This window comes from Carex rostrata, chromosome 24 (assembly GCF_964058835.1).
Source record: "Carex rostrata chromosome 24, lpCarRost1.2, whole genome shotgun sequence".
NCBI lineage: Eukaryota > Viridiplantae > Streptophyta > Magnoliopsida > Poales > Cyperaceae > Carex > Carex rostrata.
In genome coordinates this window covers 7,192,603-7,213,049 of record NC_135941.1, presented here as the reverse complement: position 1 = coordinate 7,213,049, position 20,447 = coordinate 7,192,603, and the positions used below count along the sequence as shown (strand labels likewise).

The following is a 20,447-nucleotide window of genomic DNA, read 5'->3' as shown; positions in this document are numbered from 1 at the left end:
CCCCAGTTATAATAGTTCTCACCTTTTGGTCCCAAATCCTCCAGAAATTGTAAATACATTAACCGAACGGAGCTTGAATTCGCATCAGGAAACATTGTAGTCCCGAACAACTCCATTGCATATGCTCGTGTGTGCCGATTGATTATATCCTGATCAATGACTCCATCTAATTCCGTATTTGCAAAATTTGTTCTCAACCATACAAGACGCATATAGTTTTGTAAGATTGATATTTTCTCATTGGGTTGACCCGAATTCTCCACCTTTTTATAATAAAAATCATTCTCATCCCATTCATAACCGTCATGCACTTCATGTCCTAGGCAATCTTCGATCAATTGTGACCAATTATCATCGGTACATCCAGAGGTAGCCTTCCCTGAAAATATAGATGTTAAACAAAATTATACAACTACAAAATTTCAATTAATAAAAGTATAAATTAGCAGCAAAAATTATTTTACCGGTAACAGATAAGCCCCACAAACAGCTAACATCTTCCAATGTCACCGTGCATTCCTCCACCGAAAGATGAAAACTATTCGTCTCGGGCCTCCATCTCTCGACGAGAGCAGTGATCAACCCTTTGTCAATTTGACATCGATGGACTTTGACCATCTGATACAATCCTAAATTCTTCAAACCTTCTTTCATGCAATTGTGGTACTCAATGTGCATTTGGCAAGCTCCAGGACGCAACCAATGATTAGGCTTGAATGATAATTGTCATGCAAAAAAATTTTAACCAAAAAAAAAAAATTTGAATTCATGAATTTAATAAATTAATTTAATTCCAAATCGATATTAAACAAATACCGTTACAGTCGCCGCATGTGATTGATGTTGTGCATGAGGCAACTGCAATAAAGTTTCTTCACCTTGTATTTCATGTGCCATTTTTCACTATAATATAAATAAATAGATACAAAAAAAATTAATATGCAAATCCAAATCATTATTGACATGCATGACATGCAAACCCAATCAAATATTAACATTCATTCTACACTAAAAAAAAAACATTGAACAATTACTACATGCATCTACACTAAAAAAAACTACATGCAAATAAACCTTGCATCTATATAATTATGAAATAAATAATCCCAAAAATACTACATGCATCATCTACACTAAAAAAATTTACATGCACAAAAACCATGCATCTACATAAACCATGCAAATAAAAAAAACATTGAACAATTACTACATGCATCTACACTAAAAAAAAACTACATGCAAATAAACCTTGCATCTATATAATTATGAAATAAATAATCCCAAAAATACTACATGCATCATCTACACTAAAAAAATTTACATGCACAAAAACCATGCATCTACATAAACCATGCAAATAAAAAATTCATTCAACAATTACTACATGCATCTACACTAAAAAAAAACTACATGCAAATAAACCTTGCATCATACACTAAAAAAAACTACATCCATGCAAATAAAAAAAATCATTGAACAATTATTACATGCATCTACACTAATAAAAAACTACATGCAAATAAACCTTGCATCTATATAATTATGAAATAAATAATTCAAAAAATACTACATCCATCATCTACACTAAAAAAGAAATTACATGCACATAAACCATGTATCTACATAAACCATGCAAATAAATAAATCATTCAATAATTACTACATGCATCTACACTAAAAAAAACTACATGCAAATAAATTCCAACATAAACTATTTTTTTTTATACTACAATTCCAACATAAACTATTTTATACTACAATTCCAACATAAACTACTTTTTTTATACTACAATTCCAACATAAACTATTTTATACTACAATTACTACATAAATTATTTATTCTAATTATTTATTCATAATTATGGATTATTTAACAAAAATAAAAGAATTAAATACATACCTAACGAAATTTGTAGATCTGAAGCTTTTATTGTTCTTCTCTCAAAATTAAACAAACTTATGTGATTAGAATCAAAATCACACTAACTATGAGAGTTTTAAAAAAAAACATTAGGTGAGGGAAGAAAGAGAGAATGAAGAAGATGGAGGACCACGCAGAGAAGGAAGAATGAGGGAGAGAAAGAAGAAAAGGGAATGCCACGGGTATCACAGAAAAAAACAGAAGAAAAAAAAAATTTAAGACCGGACCGTCCGTTTGGTCCGGAAAAAAGTGAAAAAAATACCGATCTTCTGTGGCGGATAATAAAAAAAGAAATGAAAAACTAAAAAAAACACAAAAAAAAAATTTCCAGACTGAACGGTCCGTCCAGTCTGGAGAAAAACGATTTGTGAGACCGGACGGACCGTCCGGTCCTTATGCTTTTTAAAAAAAAAAAGTAATCATATTGTTATCGTTAAATTTTTTTTAATTATTTATGGTTTATAAAAAAAATTCTACACCTCCTATTCTCCTAATTGCCCCGAACAAAAAATAGTGAAATACGTATCCTCAGTTGGAAATTTTAACTTGTACTCTTAAGTAAAGAAATTAAATTATATTATATACTTCTCTCTTATTCCACAATTCAAGTCAATTTCTAACATCTCCCTCCACAAATAAACAATATTTGCACCTTTGCCTTCTCTCAGCCTAAGTCTCTGACGCTAGTATTTGCATCATTTTGGAGTTCGAAAATATTCTTCGATTATGTTCTCACCATAGTGCTCGCATACAGACAACCCATGCAGTATCCCATATATAATGTTGAGTTGTGTCGTGCATGCGACACGTCATTACTACACCACAACTCGATATGTGACACTACTACAGAATAAGTGATTATACACGGACATAAACAAGCGAGCTACACGGATTTCCCGCCGCGTAGGCTGTCACGGTTTAGAAATCCTTGTATATATACACACGGATATTTACCGCGTACAATTACTGAATAGCTACACGGATTATTACATACACAGCCGTTTACAAATACTTGACACTGGCGCTCTCCATAACCGAGCTTCACGGATTATTGCATAAAAAACCGTGTACAATTAGATTTCTACACGGTTATTTATCTAAATATCCGTGTAGCTCTCTTATTTTTTAATTTTGTTTAATATTGAAATATCTTTCTATACGGATGTATAAATAAATATCCGTGTAGCTCTCTTATTTTTTAATATTTTTTTAATATATAATTTTATGTATTAATTTTCTTCTTTATTTTTTTAATGTGGAAACACCTTTCTACACGGATGTATAAATAAATATCCGTGTAGCTCTCTTATTTTTTAATATTTTTTTAATATATAATTTTATGTATTAATTTTCTTCTTTATTTTTTTAATGTGGAAACACCTTTCTACACGGATGTATAATTAAATATCCGTGTACCTCTCTTATTTTTTAATATTTTTTAATATTGAATGACCTTTCTACACGGATGTATAATTAAATATCCGTGTACCTCTCTTATTTTTTAATATTTTTTTAATATATAATTTTATGTATTAATTTTCTTCTTTATTTTTTTAATGTGGAACACCTTTCTACACGGATGTATAATTAAATATCCGTGTACCTCTCTTATTTTTTAATATTTTTTAATATTGAATGACCTTTCTACATGGATGTATAATTAAATATCCGTGTAGCTCTCTTATTTTTTAATATTTGTTTAATATATTATTTTATGTATTAATTTTCTTCTTTATTTTTTTAATGTGGAAACACCTTTCTACACGGATGTATAATTAAATATCCGTGTACCTCTCTTATTTTTTAATATTTTTTTAATATTGAATGATCTTTCTACACGGATGTATAATGAAATATCCATATAGCTCTCTTATTTTTTAATATTTTTTTAATATATAATTTTATGTATTAATATTCTTCTTTATTTTTTTAATTTGGAAAAACCTTTCTACACGGATAAATTTTAAAATGTCCGTGTTTAATTGAACTATTTTTTTTTTTAAATTTTTTGCTTTTTTTTGGCTAGCCTCCAGTTTTGCCAGCCATTTAAAATCAGATCAATTCCAGAACAGAGAATTTCCAAAATAAGAATACCAAAACCCCTAAATTTTCAAAATTTCCAAATTATATCAAAAATTAATACAAAATTCATGTACACTGAATTATACAAAGATCATACAAATCCATATTCTGGTTTACAAAATTGTTTTATAAAAAAAATCTGCCCACATACATCTAAACTGATCTAACTGCTCCTTGGAGTAACTCTTTGAATCTGGTGAATACTACAAAAAATTCGAAACATGCAAGTTACAAAAATATGGCAACTACATCTCTGTTTTGCTTTATAGAAATAAATTATTGCAATTATAACAATGCAACTAATAAAACAAGTTTAGAGGAAATCAATATTAATTGTATGGACAAGTCAAGGCAAAACATATGAATTACATACCGGATATGCTGGCCATTTGAATTGTATGCTCTCAACAAAGTGAAACATAAAAATCATCGTGTAATAACCGCATTCCCAACCGCCAATCTGTTGCGGGCACTGATATTTACATTCAGCAGCCTATGTCAGAATGACAATAAATTTTTGAACCCAAAAATATGAAATTATAAAATTATAGTGTGCTCACCTCCTTCCAGAGCCCATTCATTTTATTTCTGCTCTTACCCGTGCTCTGCACTCCACCCTCTTTAAGATATTGCCGAAAAGCCCTTACAAAATTGAGTGACTGTAATTAGCAATTCCACAATTATAAAAAAAAAATCAAACCAAGTGATATTTAGATAACTTACTTAATTATAACAGTCATGACTCTTTTGGACTGCTGAGTGGTGATGGATTTGTCGGGCCGCCTTGAATCCATGACATAAATCGTATTTTCAAGTGGCACAATCACCAACAAACACCAGTGGGAGCTGTAGGGGGAGAAGAATTGTAGTACTTTAGCATAAAATTAGTGACATATATATTTCAGCATGTAATGGTGACACAAGTGTTTGCTATGGTTCATTGTGTAATTGTTTAACTGAAAATATAAACAATTAAGGGTTACAAGTAACCTACCTTTGGTGGTATGGCAGGAGAAGGAATTTCTTTTGATCCCCACGAGCATGATGCATCGCTTTACGCAAGTAGTCGACACAATCATCCTCATACCAGTCCAACATGTTTCCATTAATTTTGCCGGGGTCCAAAAGTGCACACAAGTTCACCTTACCTTTCGATGCGGTCTCACGGCATTTCTGGACTAGGAACCTGAAAAATCATCATTTTACATTAGAGTATATATTTGAGTGCTATACACATGATATAAATAATTGATTGGTCACTAACATGAGGAAAACGGTGATGACTCCCACATCGAGCCATTTATCGCTTGACGAGGCGCCCTGTAGAAAGTCGTTGAATTCTGTGAAAGGCAGCACGACCTCCCTGCCATCGTGTAGAAACATACCGGGGGGGACACTGAAGGTAACAGCCGTCATGTCCTTGGGTGCCTTGATCAAGTGGGCGTGCAGAGTCTGCAACTGATCAGGCAAACGGCTAACCTCTTCTGCTGTGAGCCCCGTACGGTCTAGTGGCGCATCCACTGGCGCATCAGGCACTTCTGGCGCAACAGACACCAAGGCTAATTCCATGTCCCGTACCGGTGACAACGCTTCATCCTCATTGATTGTTTCACCTCTTCGTGCCTGTATCAAATTTTGTATATGTCTTTTTCAAGTATAAAAAAGAATGATTTGAATAAGATAGCAAAACAAACAATTTCCAAAAAAGAGGAAGACATTTAAAATCCAGAATTCCAAAACATATATAGCAATTTGAACAAAAAATTCATGTACATTAATTTATACAAAAATTACAAATTCTTATTGAGCATTAATTACAAAAGTTAAATCCATATAAACTAAAAAATTCTATCAAGGACTGGAAGAGGTGGATATATGAAGGACCCTCAGAATCGGATGGAGAGTCAGATGAAGACGATCTCGTCCGACTCCCCACCCGGCTCTGGTCCTTCATCCGACTATCCGGCTCTGAAATTATCCTCCAAAAAAACTTTAGCGCACAAATCAGACCAATTAATTGGGGAAATGAAGCAATTCGCATGGGAATTCGAGATGTAGGTTATCAATTATATCGGACTGGTCATCTTATGAGCTCCAAAAACAGTAGCTCATCTTTATAGATTTGCGATCCGAAATAATTGATAAACCTAAATTTCCGCCCAATTGTTAACTGCGAGAGGGAGAGTACAGATTGATCAATATGTTCTAATAAAGAAAGAGTTCAATAAAGATTCATATGTAAACTAAAATTTCCATTAAGGACTGGAAGAGGGGATCCCCTCTTCCAGTCGTTAATGGATATTTTTAGTTTACAAGTGGGTGATTCTTTCCTTTTGGTGCCAGTAGGGTTTAGAGAGGGTAATATGAAGATACATATTTTAATAAAGAAAGAGCTAGCTGAAAATAAAAAGTTGGATGAAGGACCTTCAAAAAAAAGAGAAGAGGTGGATGAACAACCTTCAGAGTCGGATGAAGAGTCGAATGAAGAGTCGTCCGACTCTTCATTTGACTCTTCATCTGACACTTCGTCTGGCTCTGAAGGTCATTCATCCCTCCTCTTTCATTTTTTTTGAAGGTCTTCATCCCAACTCTTTATTCGATCAGCTCTTTCTTTATTAAAACATGATCTTCATATTACCCCCTCTGTAAATAATCAGATTACAGAGAGAGAGAGAATTGATCAAAACGGCGCTGGAAGGAGAAGGCCTTTTATATAACCAACTTGGTGCTCGAAAAGGCGCGCCCTTACCAAAACCCTAAAATAACCTTTCTACACGGCTTTTTATTAAACGTCCGTGCAGCTCTCTCAAGCTTTCTACACTGTTATTTAAACAAACATCCGTGTACAAGTTGGACATTTCTTCACGGTTCTTTAATTAAATATCCGTGTAGCTCTCTCAAGCTTTGTACACTGTTATTTAAACAGACATCCGTGTACAAGTTGGACATTTCTTCACGGTTCTTTAATTAAATATCCGTGTAGCTCTCTTAAGGCTTTCTACACTGTTATTTAGACAATAAGCCGTGTACATTCCCTAATAAACGTCCGTGTAGCTCTCTCAAGGCTTTCTACACCGATTCTTTAATAAAAAACCGTGTAGAGATTTCACAGATATTCCAGGCACCCAAAAAATTACAATTTCTCCACGGTTTTTACGTAAAATTGTCAAATCCGTGTACAATGACCATTTTTGTAGTAGTGTGAGGTCACATTGCACGTCACGTCATTCTTAATAAAATATTTTTTATTAACTCCTTCAAATCTCATTTTGATCCCAAATTGCTCTTCTGTACATAAAAATAAAAATGGATAGATTACAAACACAAGAGTAGTGATACCGTGTAATGTTAGTGTTTTGGAGAACAAAAGAGAACGTTATTTATAAGTTAACGATCAATGAATTTTGAATATGATATTAAGTAGACTTTGACATACTTCTGATTTGTTCAGGACTTAAAAAGTCACAGTAAGTGGTTTAATTACTTGGTAGAAGATCTTTAATCACTATTTTTAGCTCCGCAGATACTAACTAACTGCATGCATGGAGTTCTATCACATTGTTGTGAACTTATGAGTGCTGCCGGAGGAGAAAGACCACCAGGTATATAGTGCACGGCGTGTCCGGGACACATGCTAATATGCACGGCTAAGAACACGGCACGTGTTCTGGACACGCTGGAACACGGGACATCACAGTTTCAAGTCACTATTGTCACTGGCATAGCCTTCTTCTCACCCGAATTCAAATCTGGAGCCAACAAGTGATGGATCATGCAGGAAGAAAATTAAAGACTGAGTCACTACACCATTTAGTGAGAAACAACTCTACTGTTAGTATCAACCTCATACCTCTTAGATATGCCTACCTTAGCGCTCTTCCTCCCATAATTCAAAAACAGCAAATGAATTAAAGTTTTTTTTTTAGTGCTGAGAATTGGGTAAAATTTAAATTTAGTTCTAATTTTTTTGTGAAAAAAAATCAATTTCTCTTGAATCTTTGGTTTTCAACGGTAGAGATAGAGAAATGAGACTTAGAGGTGAAGAGAGATGGGAATTATCAGATCAAAACACAGAATATGATGAGGCTGTGGCAAGTCTTGTGTCATTCCGGCTTTTGAGACTTGTAGATATATCTACAGTATTTGTTGTCAATTTCTATACAAAAATATGAAAGTAAATATTACTTAATTAATACGAAAGCAAGATTTTTTCTTACCCATTATTTTTGTTAACTTTTATTCTTAATTAATTCAGATTTTATTTCTTAATTAAGAGAGTAAAGGCCCATTTTATTTCTTAATTTAGTCTTTCTTGATTAAGCTAGGGGTAAAATTGGAATTAATGGATAATGTTTTCTGGGTGCTGAAATTAGCACAATAATATTTTATATTAACACAACAACTTCAAATTTTTTAATTTTATAGACAATTTTGCCCTCTATATATATTTCTTTCAAATGCTATTTTCGATACAGGTGATTATGTAATCTTCTAGCATGAGGACCATTTATAAATTACTATATATTTTTCATTGTTAGATCTTCATTTGATATGAAATAACAACAGAAAAGAAATATTAACCCATACATATCTGGTTGTACTGAAAATCAATGATTTTAACTTCCGTTAAACATGTATTTTGGTCCTTTTTGTTTCAATATATTTAATTGGTATGAGAAATATAAAAAAAATTACTACATGATATATCATCTTTTTGTTTAACAAATACAAATTGCTTTATTTATTTTTAATAACTGCATGTAAAAATTCAAAATAACACACCACTTAAAAAAGAATGGAATAAAAGCATAAAATTATTACCGCTAAGCAAATATTATGCTTTAATAACATAGCAAGAATTTTTTTTTATAATTTATCATTTTCTCAACTCAACAATGAAGCTAATTATATTCAAGATAATGTTAGGAGTAGTAGGATGGACTCTTTAATTCCATAATTTATGTTGAGGTAAAAAAATAATTATTTGTCATATTAACACAATTTAATTAATTTGAAGTATTCATTTATATCACCGTGTGCTTTTTTTTAATATGGTAATATATTCTCCTGTTATCATGTATTTAACAATAGATTTTAATTTTGTCTCTAACAATCAAGACAAATAATAAATTAATATCAGACACGAAAATATTTAAATTAATTTCAATCCAAATAAAAAATCATATAAAATAAAAATTTATTTTAATAAACTAAGCATGCAGGAAATAAAGATACACAATTATTAATGAAAGAAATTGTGGAAGTATATAGTAAAGAAGGACCAAATTATATATAATAGTCAACCAAAAAAATACATGTTTATTTCTTCATATTAATGGTTGTTTGTTATTTGTTTTATTTTCATAACTGAAACTTACTCCTAAAACATTTCAATTTCAAAAAATTAAAAATAATAAATTAAAATGCTCATTCTTTACAAATGGAAAAATCATTCCATCAAATAACTTTCTTAGATAATACTTTGTGTTAGTGTAAGGTGTATGTTCAATTAATAGAGTTTATAGTATCTTTTTATTGATCATGATAATTGTAGGGCGCAGAAAGTTGCACGGCGTCAGGTTAGCTAACGGTGCGGGATTTTTTACTTGTGGGTGAGTGGAAATGCTCCCGGCTGGGTTCAGTGCTCTGTTTCTTTGAATGTGAACAGGTCACCGAACTCGGGGGAGAGGCATCCACTGGGTATTTCTTCCTGCATTCCTCCTGGTTCACCCCTTGTGACGACCTACGTTCATGATCAGTTGTCGGAGGTTTTATTATTTTCGATTGTGGGGACGTTTTACTCCCGACGGGCGCAAGCCCCCGCCGTTAATTATATCAGAAAGACCTTTCTGGTCAGACTGAAGACCTCATGCATTCCGGGATTTTGTGCCTATTTGGGTTGAACTGAATAATGGGGCTAAAAGGGGCTCATGTATGATTTACTTTGGTCATGCGGTTGGTTCGAGCATTTAAATATCATTTTTATATCTTTATTTATAAAAATATGTCAAGAGAGGGGCATTTTGGTCATTTTAGATTATGGTTGGGACTTGGATGTGTTCAAGTATTATTTGGATTTATAGAGAATTAAATTTGGGTTCATTTGGGACTGATTTGAGTTGATTTGGACTTAGTATGAAAAAGTTATGGCCGAAAAGGACTTGAAAGGACTTGTTTGTGAAGATTTTATACTTCCAGGGACTTGTTTGTAAATTTCCAGGGACCTGAGACTGTAATTTGGGCTTTTAACAGGGGTTGGAATGAAATTTGGGCCTTCAAGGGCTTATTTGAGAAGCTTTTATTATGACAGGGGCCTCTTTGTAAATTTATAGGGGCTTCTCTGTATATTTTGAATAAACAGAGGGGTTTATGTGCAAAAGGGCTTCATTTGGTCACATGTTGACTTTAAGATTGGTACTGGGCTTTGAGATTTGGGCTTTTGGGCCTTTGAGATGTGCATTGGTCTATTAACCAATGTGCAGGGCTTTGGATCAATCCATTTGGGCTTTGAGATTGGTGCCATGTCATTTTAATTCGTTTGAATCACTGACAGAGGGGTCCCATGCTGTCAGGAGCCATTTGATTCATAGATTTGAATATGGGCCGTTAATCACAGGGATTGCTTCAGGATTCGTGTAGAAGGGTTTCTCGGCTAGGGTTCTTCCCCGATGAACTCCTTCCGGCCAATCCAGGCCACGGTGACGTCGGCCAAGGGCATGGTTATGATCGTGAGACTGTCAGGAGTCGATTGGTACCATTGTCGGCCGTCGGCGATCATCGGAGGCGACGGGATAGGCATCTACAGTACCAGTCGGTACCGATTGAGTCTCAGATCGATTCTGATCAATTCCTTCATGATTTCTTTCAATTGATTGGTTATTTAGAGTCATGTGAGGCTACAGAGGACACTAGGAATGTCAATTTGAGGTTTGAATGTGATTTGAGCATGTTTTGAGTTCTTTGGCTTCGGCTTCAGTACCAAATTGGTACCAATAGGTGGTACAAGGGATTTTGAGTAGAATTAGACATTCAATGAGGTCATGTATGTCATCTGAAAGGATTTAAACCATCTTGGGAGCATTGATTTGCACTGGATTGAGTTCTGGATCAGACTAGCATGATGAACATGCAATTTTCAACATTTTCAGATTAATTTCTCTTGAATTTTATATAAGATGTATGATTTTTATTTCATGAATTCAAAGATGGACATGTCAAGGATTTTTGTTCCAAATTTGGGAATTTTCTGAGCTCATTTACTCAGTCAAATGGCCTGATCAAGTGACAGGGGCAGTGAAGGTAATTTTGTCAATTTAATTACAGAATTTCCATTTTTAAAAGATGAACTTTGGAGATCCATAACTTTCTGTAGGAAAGTCCAAATGATGCAAACTTTTTATCAATTTCATGTGTTTTGATGTGTTCTATCTGACTGTGAAGTCCATTTTTCACTTTGACTTTTGTGCTAATCTGAGCTGTCAGATTTACCAGCAGAGGTCATTTATATGCATTTCAATGAATTCCATTGTACCAGTTGAGCTTTCTATGCAATCAAATGCTGAGTCCATGCTTGGTATGGTACCAGGGACTGGTACAAGTCCTTTCAAGGCCTGGTTTGATTCAGAACAGGTTTTCAAGGGCTTTGAAGCCACTGTTTTGCTACCAGTAAACATAAAGAAGAGATCAAAGAGTTCAAAGTTCATGAAATCACTATTTTTATACATGTTTAACATGTCAGAACTTAGAAATATGCAGGGAGGTCCCTGATTGTTTTAAAAATCATGTTTTGAGCACATCCACTTGATTTTAAAGAGCAATATCATCAAAACTTCATTAGACAAAGAATGTAAATGGCATATGGCAGTATAACTGCTGCATATCTACATCTTAGTCCTCAGTTTCTCACTTTTTGCACTTAGGTCCTCCAAAATAGTGAAATTGGCCATTTGAAGGGCATAATCTCACCATTTCTTTGGATCTAGTTGCAAATAGGCTCTCTCAAGGGGACTTAGGGTTGAGAACTGCAAAGGATGCTCACTTGCTCACTTTAAACAGCCCTTGTGTGTTTATCTTTTGTTTAAGTCACTTTTTCCTCTTTTTAATCACTTTTAATCAAAGAAATTAAGGGGTTAGATGAGCAAGGATGCCCACTTGCTCACTACACTCATCCTAGCCCTTAATCAATTTGCAAAAATGATCAGAGGAGACAGAAAAGAAGAGAATGAAAGAAAATGGAGAAAATGTGCTAAAAATGTAATTTTTATAAAAGCTTTATGTCAAAACAGTAGATCTTTGCATTTTAAATGTTTATATACATTGTTTAGGTGTTTTTTAAGAGAGATTATCAGATCAAAACAGAAAAGAAACAAAGATGTAACAAAAGAAGATCAAAGAACAAGAAACAAGCTTTATTAATGAAAATTGATACATGAGGTGGCCCCCTAGGGGCCTTACATTGAATTCAAGCTCTAATTACCTATGAATTAGACTTGCTTATCACAGAGGGAGCTTATGGTGTGTGTGTGCACCAATGTATATATGTAGATGTGTGTGTATGTGTGTGTAATGTGTGGCTGTGTGTTTCTAGCTTGTTGTCTATGCTTTCTGTCTAGCTGTCTGTTTGATGTACCTCTGTGTGTATCTTCCTCTCCTCCTTGATGTGTTTGTGCCTGTATTTATAGGCTGTGGGCTTAGGGTTAGCTTAGCATATGTGGCATGCATCTCTACCCTTGAATTTTATCCATTTGATTTGAATGCTTGGGATTGGAGCTCCAACCTTTATGGTGTCATTTGCAGAGCTGTAAACCAATCAATTTAAGCCATGTTGGCAATCTATGGGATGTTTAATCATGACCCTTGATTCAATTTCGTTTTAGGGCCGAGATTTGGATATAGGGAGTCATGCACCTCCTCAGGTGCTGAAGGAAGATTCCATTGTTTTGTCATGTTGTAAAGGTGTCAAAACAGGTGTGCAAGGGGTCAATTTAGTGTCAGAGCCACCTTAACAGCTAATTTTGCATTTCGGATTTACTGTGAACTGGTTTCATGCATACCAGTGGTGCCAGTAGGCAATTCGGGCATGTGTGATACTTTTCCACTTAATTAAAGCATTGAAACCTGTTTTAGAGACCTCCACGATCGTGTTAGAACATTCAGAAAGCCTTGAGCCTCCTTCTTCTCTTTTGATTTCACAAAACCCATAACTCGGGTGTTCTGAGTTTAGGTCATCCGAGACCGTTTCTCATCAAATTGACTGTTCAAAGGTCATCACCTTGAGGTAAGAAGCCCTTATGTGCTTTCAATTTCATGTTTTAAGCTTTGCTCCGACTGAATCGAAGTTCTCCATCGTCGGAGAAGAGAAGAAAGGAAGAGAGAAGGAGAAGAGAGGCTGATCGGTGGGGCCTGCTGCTCAGTTCCCTCTCTCTAAATCTTTCTTTGTTCTGTGTGGGCTTGGCATAGCATGAGCCGTGTACAGACTTGTGCGCGGTGCACAGAACGCCGAGTGTATAGATCTTGAAGGGATCAAAATGCGCTGCGGCGCCGGGTTTTAATTAGGCTCAAATTTGGTTGAGCTTGGAATATAGTGAGCCGAGGCACTGTCATATCGGTGCATGAAGCTCATTCTCTCTGCTCTGAGTCCATCCATCTCTAGGAATCCGCGAAATTCCTTCAAAGGGCTGACAATGGGCCCGGTTTGTCAGGTTTACGCTTAGGTGCTCCATATTGCACCCGGAGAGCTTAGGGTATTTGCTAAAGGTACCCAGGCTGAGGTGGCACCAATCAGAGGTTCCCAAATCAGCATATTTCTTTGAAAATTCATAACTCCTTAACCATTTGGAGTTAGAATCTGTATTTCATATCAAAATTCATGGTTTCAAACGTAGAATATTACCATGAATTTAGATATGTCTTTTCCCTTCATCTCGGGAAGATTTTAAACTATTTGGCGTCTTTCCAAGTATTTAAATTATTACCAATTTCTATTTATTTAATTGACAATATTTTAGGGTACAACAATAATATATCATTTTGTACCATTTTTTTTTTTCTAAACTCAACAATGAAAATTTGTACATACCACCTAATACATAATCAATAAAAATGAGAAAAATAAAACAACATGTGATGCAAGAAATGAAGTATATATTTAATGTTACAAATTCGACTAAGTTCAGTAAAGTCACTAAAAAGAACACTTATTTTTATCTTTACTTTTTACGACAAGAAATGATTTCTTAAATATTTGTTGCTATACTTCTTAAATTTGAAAAATAAACCCTTCCCTTAAAGATTTTACTATATATAGTACAAGACGTTTAGTTATTGGAAATAAAATGTATAATCAATGATCTTTAATATAGAGAAAGTTAATCTTAAAAAAGATATAGTATCTAGAGAGAATTAAAGTAAGGACATATTTGTCCATACAAGTAAAAAAATTGAATTTGTTGTGTTAATAAAAAAAAATTATTGTGTCAATATCATTACCCATGTTTTTTCTCAGCACTTAAAAACTCAATTGATGCTCTTAGAATACCACTCTCCATTGTATATATGTTATGCGTAATAAAAATATTAGGCCCGTGCATTACTGATAAGCCAAAATTATATCTGTTGAAACCTAGGGTTGGGTATGAAAATTAAGCCGAGTTTTGATTAAATTAGGTTTAATTAGGTTAGAAATGTCCAAAAGTTCAAGTTACTGCCCTAGTTATGTTTGTTTTACAGGTAATCAAGTGTTTGGAGCTTAACGAAGCACAACGGGTGAGTTAGCACGAAGATTGGAGCAACTGCCAACATCCATTGCGGCCCGCAACCAAACAAGTCAGAGCTTTCATTTCTGCACAGTCATTGCGGCCCGCAATGACCTTTATTACGGCCCGCAATGACCTTTATTACGGCCCGCAATGACCTCTCTAGATTTTTCTGCGCAGTTTGTTAACTGCCTCCATTCATTGCGACCCACAATGAATGTATTGCGACCCGCAATAAGGCGGTTCAGAGCCCGAATTTGCTATTTTTAGTTAGTTATTTCTAGGTTTTAGAGAGGGGTATAAAAGGGGACCTGTAGAACAGATTAAGGACAGTTTTTTAGAGAGAATTTTTGATTTTGAACAAGGAAAAGCAAGAAGAGAAAAGAAGGGAGAAGAGATCATCATTGATCAATCGGTTTTATTAATTTCTTTCCTTTGGAACTCTTTTACTCTTTTGATTTCATTTGTGCTTTAGCCATGACTGGCTAAAGGCTTTTCTAGGGTTGATTAGGGCTGTACTTGAAACTTTTGTTATGATTTAGTTGGTTTTATTTTATATGTTCTTGTTCTTTGTTATGATCTATTCTTTATTTTTATTGATTGTGAAGACTTAATCGAAATCACATGAAACCCTAGGATTTGGTATTTGCAATTGAGAAATTGAATATTAGGTCCAGACCATAAGGAATAGGGTATTTGATAGGCTAAGTACCGAGAGGTGATGCTTGTCTTATACGGGCTTTACCCAATAGGTTAGAAAATTGTACCAAGTACCGAGAGGTGAAGTTTAGTTTTCTAGATCAATTGGGACAGTAAGAACTTAATGACTTTAGATTAGTGTAGCCAAGTACCGAGAGGTGACGTTTATTCTAATTTAAAGATGGTATTAATATAGAGATATCACTTTGTACCTATAACATCCAACTGTGCCTTCATAATTATAAGAACAAATTGAATAAACCAATTAGTCATGACATTAGTGGAGAGGAACCCTAAGGAACCCTAATTTCTCTTTCTTGTTAAAAAAACCGAATTTTCCCTTAAGACTTTAGTTTAATCCAGTTTGATCACTATCAAACAAACCACTTGAACAAACACAAAACCTTTTTATTTCACTTTTACTAAATTAAATTGTTAGGTTAGAGTTAATATTCTAACTTGTCCATGTGGAGACGATCCCTAAGTACTACTTGACAAGGTTGTACACTTGCAACCGAATTGAGCGTGAATTAGGATTTATTACTTGTACTGCAAACACCACATCAATTACAACAGTGACATATTATAAGATTGTATAGAATAGAAAGAGACTTTTTTGTTTGACATTCACACAAAATTACGAAAAAATATATTTATATGAAAATAAAAGACACAAATGAAAAAAAAAGAATTTCAAATAATAAATAACAATAAAAGAAACAACAATAAATGAAAAAAAATCAAATATAACATGAAATTTTTTCTTGAAGTATCATTGCAATTGTCTAATTTTCTCCACAAGCGAGACATATCATTAAAGGATTTAAAGGAAAAATAATATGTAAAAAAACAAAATTGGAAAAGGTACATATATTTTCTTGATGGAAATTATTTTAACAATGAAAATTTTTCTACATATCTTTTCTCTACACGAAAATTTTAGATATTCTTCATTTTCTCTCTAGATCAGAAATATATGATTGTTTCCATTTTCATTATGGAAACTATATAAGAAGATGAGAAATGAAAAGGAAACGAAGAAATAAGAAAATAATTTAATTGCAAGAATCAAAGATAGCTGTAAAGAGAAATAAGGAAACAGGTCGCTAGAGATTCATTCAATTTTAATTGTGACAAACCATGTAGCAGTCTGTGTGACGAGTATGTTTTAACAAAATTTAGACGTCTATACATAAAATAGATATATTTAATCAAAAGAAGATATATTATGGGATTAGAGGGCTGATATTCAATTCAAAAATTTATCTTTCAATCTCAGCCGTTGACGAATCAGGACAACTACGTGCATAATATAAGAATGGAGATATATGGTAGTTGCAAGGAGCAAGAAGCTGCTGAGCTTTGAAAGCCTTAAAGTAATACAGAGTTCTCTTCGTTCTTTCATCGAATTAGAACTCAAGTCTCATTGGTCAATGCTTCGATTTAGATAATTTTTACTCTAACAAGGTTCAAGCACCTTCTCAAGACCTCTAAAATTGGACTAATAAAACTTTCTTCCGCAAAATCAGAATTTGAGGATATTAGAATGACACAGGCTATTTGGGAGAGATGAGAGTTAAATGAAAAGAATACCTATTTTATTTAATGTAAATGGCAGAGTTACAGCCTCTGCCATGCTATTTCAAAAAAATAAAATGAAAGGGTATATTTGTTAATTGAGTTTCTAAAATAACTAAATAAAAAGTTAATGGAATAAATGGGGATGGAAGAAGATAAATCAAGTTTTTATGGACATATTAGATATTATGAGGTTTTGATGGAGATATTGGTTATTTTAGAAGTGCATATGAGCACACCAGAAACATCCTATAAGTCCGTTGATCAAGCGAATAATCTTAATCTAATATTCACTAACAAAGTAAAACGGTTGTTCGAATTGAACATACATAATTCTACTATATAAAAATAAATGCAAATAAAACGATAAATAATAATTTATATAAAGTCCAGAAAACCTGCACCTATTATAATTGTAGGGTGATTAACGATTACTTCTTCGTATTCTACTTCCTCGCCATGTGAATCTAAACCATATACACATGGTTTTCAAATTAATACTCTTTTATAAACTGTGGTAACAATTACTCATTTTATTTTCGCCTGTTATACTAATGTTGGATATGAGAATCCAATTAATTATATTAAAACTTACGAAGTCATTGCTAACAAAGAATAATTTAAATATCATCATATAGATATACATCAAAATAATTTATCTGTCTCTTTCCAATAAACAAAACGGATCTGGAGTTAATAATAATCATAATAATTACTGAGTTTAGACAAATTTTTAATTTAGAGTTATCAAATACAAAATTAAGTATTACAATTAGTTATTAGTGGTTCTACAGTTATATTAAAATAATTTTCTAAAGGAAGAACTACCTAAAAACAGATCTAACTTTCTCCAAAACCATTGTTTTCAATTATTCATTTCTAAAAGTATGATTAGTTTAAAATAGATGCTATTATTCCAAAGGGATCACAGGAATCTGTTATTCCGATCCCAGCCGTTGACCTTTATCAAGATTCGGACACAATTTTTTTTTTTGTCTTGAGATTCGCACATAAAAAAATGTGAACGGTTGTGATAAGAATAACAGGTCCTGTGATCCCTTTGGAATAACAGCAGATTTATATCCTTCATTTAATACCAACCATTTTTGGGATGCGAGTTTAATATACATATATCCAAATTGGAAATAAATCTGCCGTGATTCTAAAAGAATCGCAGGACCCTGTGATTCCAAATCCACCCCTTCATTTTGTGAAATGCACGAATTTAAAAATCACATATTTTTAATTCACGAATCTCTAACCAGATGAATGAATAGATATGGAATAGCATGTCCTGTGATTCCAAAGAATCACAGCAGATTTGTATTCATCCAAATGGAAATAAAGGTCAAAGGGATTAGAAACCAACCAATGAAAACAAACCAATCTCATTATATACACCAACCAACCAAAGGGATTAGAAACTGAGGGAATCTAATAATACCATCCAAAGATCAAAGGGAGTAAGGAGAGGAAGTTGTCCAAGGTAATTAATGATGGTGGAAATATTAGAGTCGACCTTTGTGGTTCCATCCGAAGAGACCCCAAGAGAGACGCTCATTCTGTCGAATCTCGACCTCGTTTCGGTCCGCAAGTCGAACTGCAGCATATATCTGTACAAAAACATGGAAGGTGCGAAAGATTTCATGTGTGCTGAGGTCTTGAAGTCTGCTCTGGCCAAAGCACTGGTGCTACTCTACCCTCTTGCTGGCCAGCACGTGGTCGGGCAAGATGGTTGCAACCGAATAGATTGCAACGCTAAGGGAATTTTCTTCAAGGTGGCCCGGTTGGACCGCACCGCAGATAGCATCGAATTCGAGCCGATGTCGCCTGAGCTGAGCGAGCTTTTTATTCCTAAAGAGGAGTCATCGTCGTCCCTCATACAAATGTTGCAGGTTGATAGTCATTTGATATGATATGCCTTTTTCTTTCCTGTTGTTATAACCAGACATTCACATATGAGTTGTTATCTTTTTCCAATAATTTTGACAAGCATGAATGTTCTTATATATCTAACCACACGCTTCTTGATCGGCAGGTAACATACCTAAAATGTGGTAGTGTCGTTCTAGGTAGCTCCAATAATCACATTATAATCGATGGTCGGAGTGCTTCTCATATGTACCAAACTTGGAGTGGAATTGCACGAGAAGACCTAAAGAGCATTGTGCCGCCCTCCTTTGACAACACTCCGATTCGAGCTCGGTCTCCACCAAAAATCAACTTTGATTACCCGGAGTACACAACTGATCCACAAATTGAAAGAGATGATCCGAATTCCATTGTTTTAAGTTTGTTGAGGGTCTCAAAGGAACATATTAGGTATCTCAAAAATCAATGTAGCAAGGACGGAAATGGCACCAGTGTTTCAACCTTCTCTGCGGTTTCTGCACTTGTCTGGAAATGCTATTGCATTGCCAAAGGACTCGCTCCAGACAGTAAATCACATTTCTATTTTACTGCTGATGTACGCAACCGCCTTAATCCCCCGCTCAAAGCATATTTTGGTAATGCAGTTGTACGGATCTCTGCAGAATCCGAAGTGTCAAAGATTACGTCGAATCCAATTGGCAATGTGGCAGCCACTGTGAAAGCTGCTGTTGATGGACTCACTGATGAGTACATCAGATCTTTTATTGATTACGTGGAGGTGAATTGCAACAAGAAAATCAGAGTGAAAGAAATTCCAGAATCGGATCTTCGTATTCGAACCATTCTTGGTATGCAACTAAGTGATGTAGATTTCGGATGGGGTGCACCACAACTGTTGTCATGGGAACGATATACAGAAAATAGAGTTATCTACATAATGAATGATACAACAAAGGATGGCGGTATAAAAGCTGTTCCTGCGCTTGATTCCACAACCATGCAAAAATTCAAGAAGGTGTTCTTCGAAGAGCTGTTGTTTTGCCAACACGCAACACAATTATTTTGAATTTACCTTTTTGTGATAAGTGGTACGTGAAAATCAGAAAACTCGAGCAGATGAAAGTAAGTGTCAATTTATAACAAATGTTACTTTACTTGCTATATACTGGTTGAATTTTTCGTTTTCGTTTTCGTTTTTTGTTTTATGTTTTGTTTTTATCTTTTATCTGTATCGTCTCGGGTTGGTACTTTGTTTAATGCAATTAATGTTTTTGATATACTTTTTGTTTTATAATTTGTTTTTGTTAAATGAAGAAAGATATTAGTTAATTTGTATATGTATTGGGGGTCTAAGATAGAGAATATTAAAGCTCAAACATAATTTTTGTCGTAGGTCCAACAAAATAGGTTGGCATACAATAAAAATAAAAAAGTAGACAATTTTCGTGAGAGAAAAAACATATTTATGACGGTATTTTATCGCGAAAAATATCATTGTGAAAAAGAAAAAACTTTTTCACATGCTCTATTGCGAAAAGTCA

The 20,447-nt window shown here is 34.0% G+C and overlaps 2 protein-coding genes across 2 annotated transcripts; one reads left to right on the top strand and one right to left on the bottom strand.

Moving 5' to 3' along the window:
- Nucleotides 1-18: 18 nt before the first annotated feature.
- On the bottom strand, nt 19-1,972 carry LOC144575449 (serine/threonine-protein phosphatase 7 long form homolog). Its single transcript, XM_078325597.1, has 5 exons — nt 1,901-1,972; nt 817-903; nt 465-711; nt 64-379; nt 19-22 (listed from the first exon to the last, which is right to left on the bottom strand). Exons 2-5 carry the CDS (start codon nt 895-897, stop codon nt 19-21), a joined length of 648 nt encoding a protein of 215 aa, XP_078181723.1. The 5' UTR covers nt 898-903; nt 1,901-1,972.
- Nucleotides 1,973-18,463: 16,491 nt separating this feature from the next.
- Nucleotides 18,464-20,069, top strand: LOC144575658 (hydroxycinnamoyltransferase 4-like). Its single transcript, XM_078325868.1, has 2 exons — nt 18,464-18,929; nt 19,073-20,069. The coding sequence occupies exons 1-2, from the start codon at nt 18,528-18,530 to the stop codon at nt 19,970-19,972; spliced, it is 1,302 nt and encodes a 433-aa protein (XP_078181994.1). The 5' UTR covers nt 18,464-18,527; the 3' UTR covers nt 19,973-20,069.
- Nucleotides 20,070-20,447: the final 378 nt, after the last annotated feature.

Excerpts from the sequence above, each read along its gene's own strand:
- LOC144575658 (XM_078325868.1), top strand. The coding sequence starts at position 18,528 with ATGATGGTGGAAATATTAGAGTCGACCTTTGTGGTTCCATCCGAAGAG. Across the intron at positions 18,930-19,072 it reads CCCTCATACAAATGTTGCAG|GTAACATACCTAAAATGTGG; the intron begins GTTGATAGTCAT and ends CTTGATCGGCAG.
- LOC144575449 (XM_078325597.1), bottom strand. The coding sequence starts at position 897 with ATGGCACATGAAATACAAGGTGAAGAAACTTTATTGCAGTTGCCTCAT. Across the intron at positions 712-816 it reads CACATGCGGCGACTGTAACG|CCTAATCATTGGTTGCGTCC; the intron begins GTATTTGTTTAA and ends TTATCATTCAAG. Across the intron at positions 380-464 it reads GTGGGGCTTATCTGTTACCG|GGAAGGCTACCTCTGGATGT; the intron begins GTAAAATAATTT and ends CTATATTTTCAG.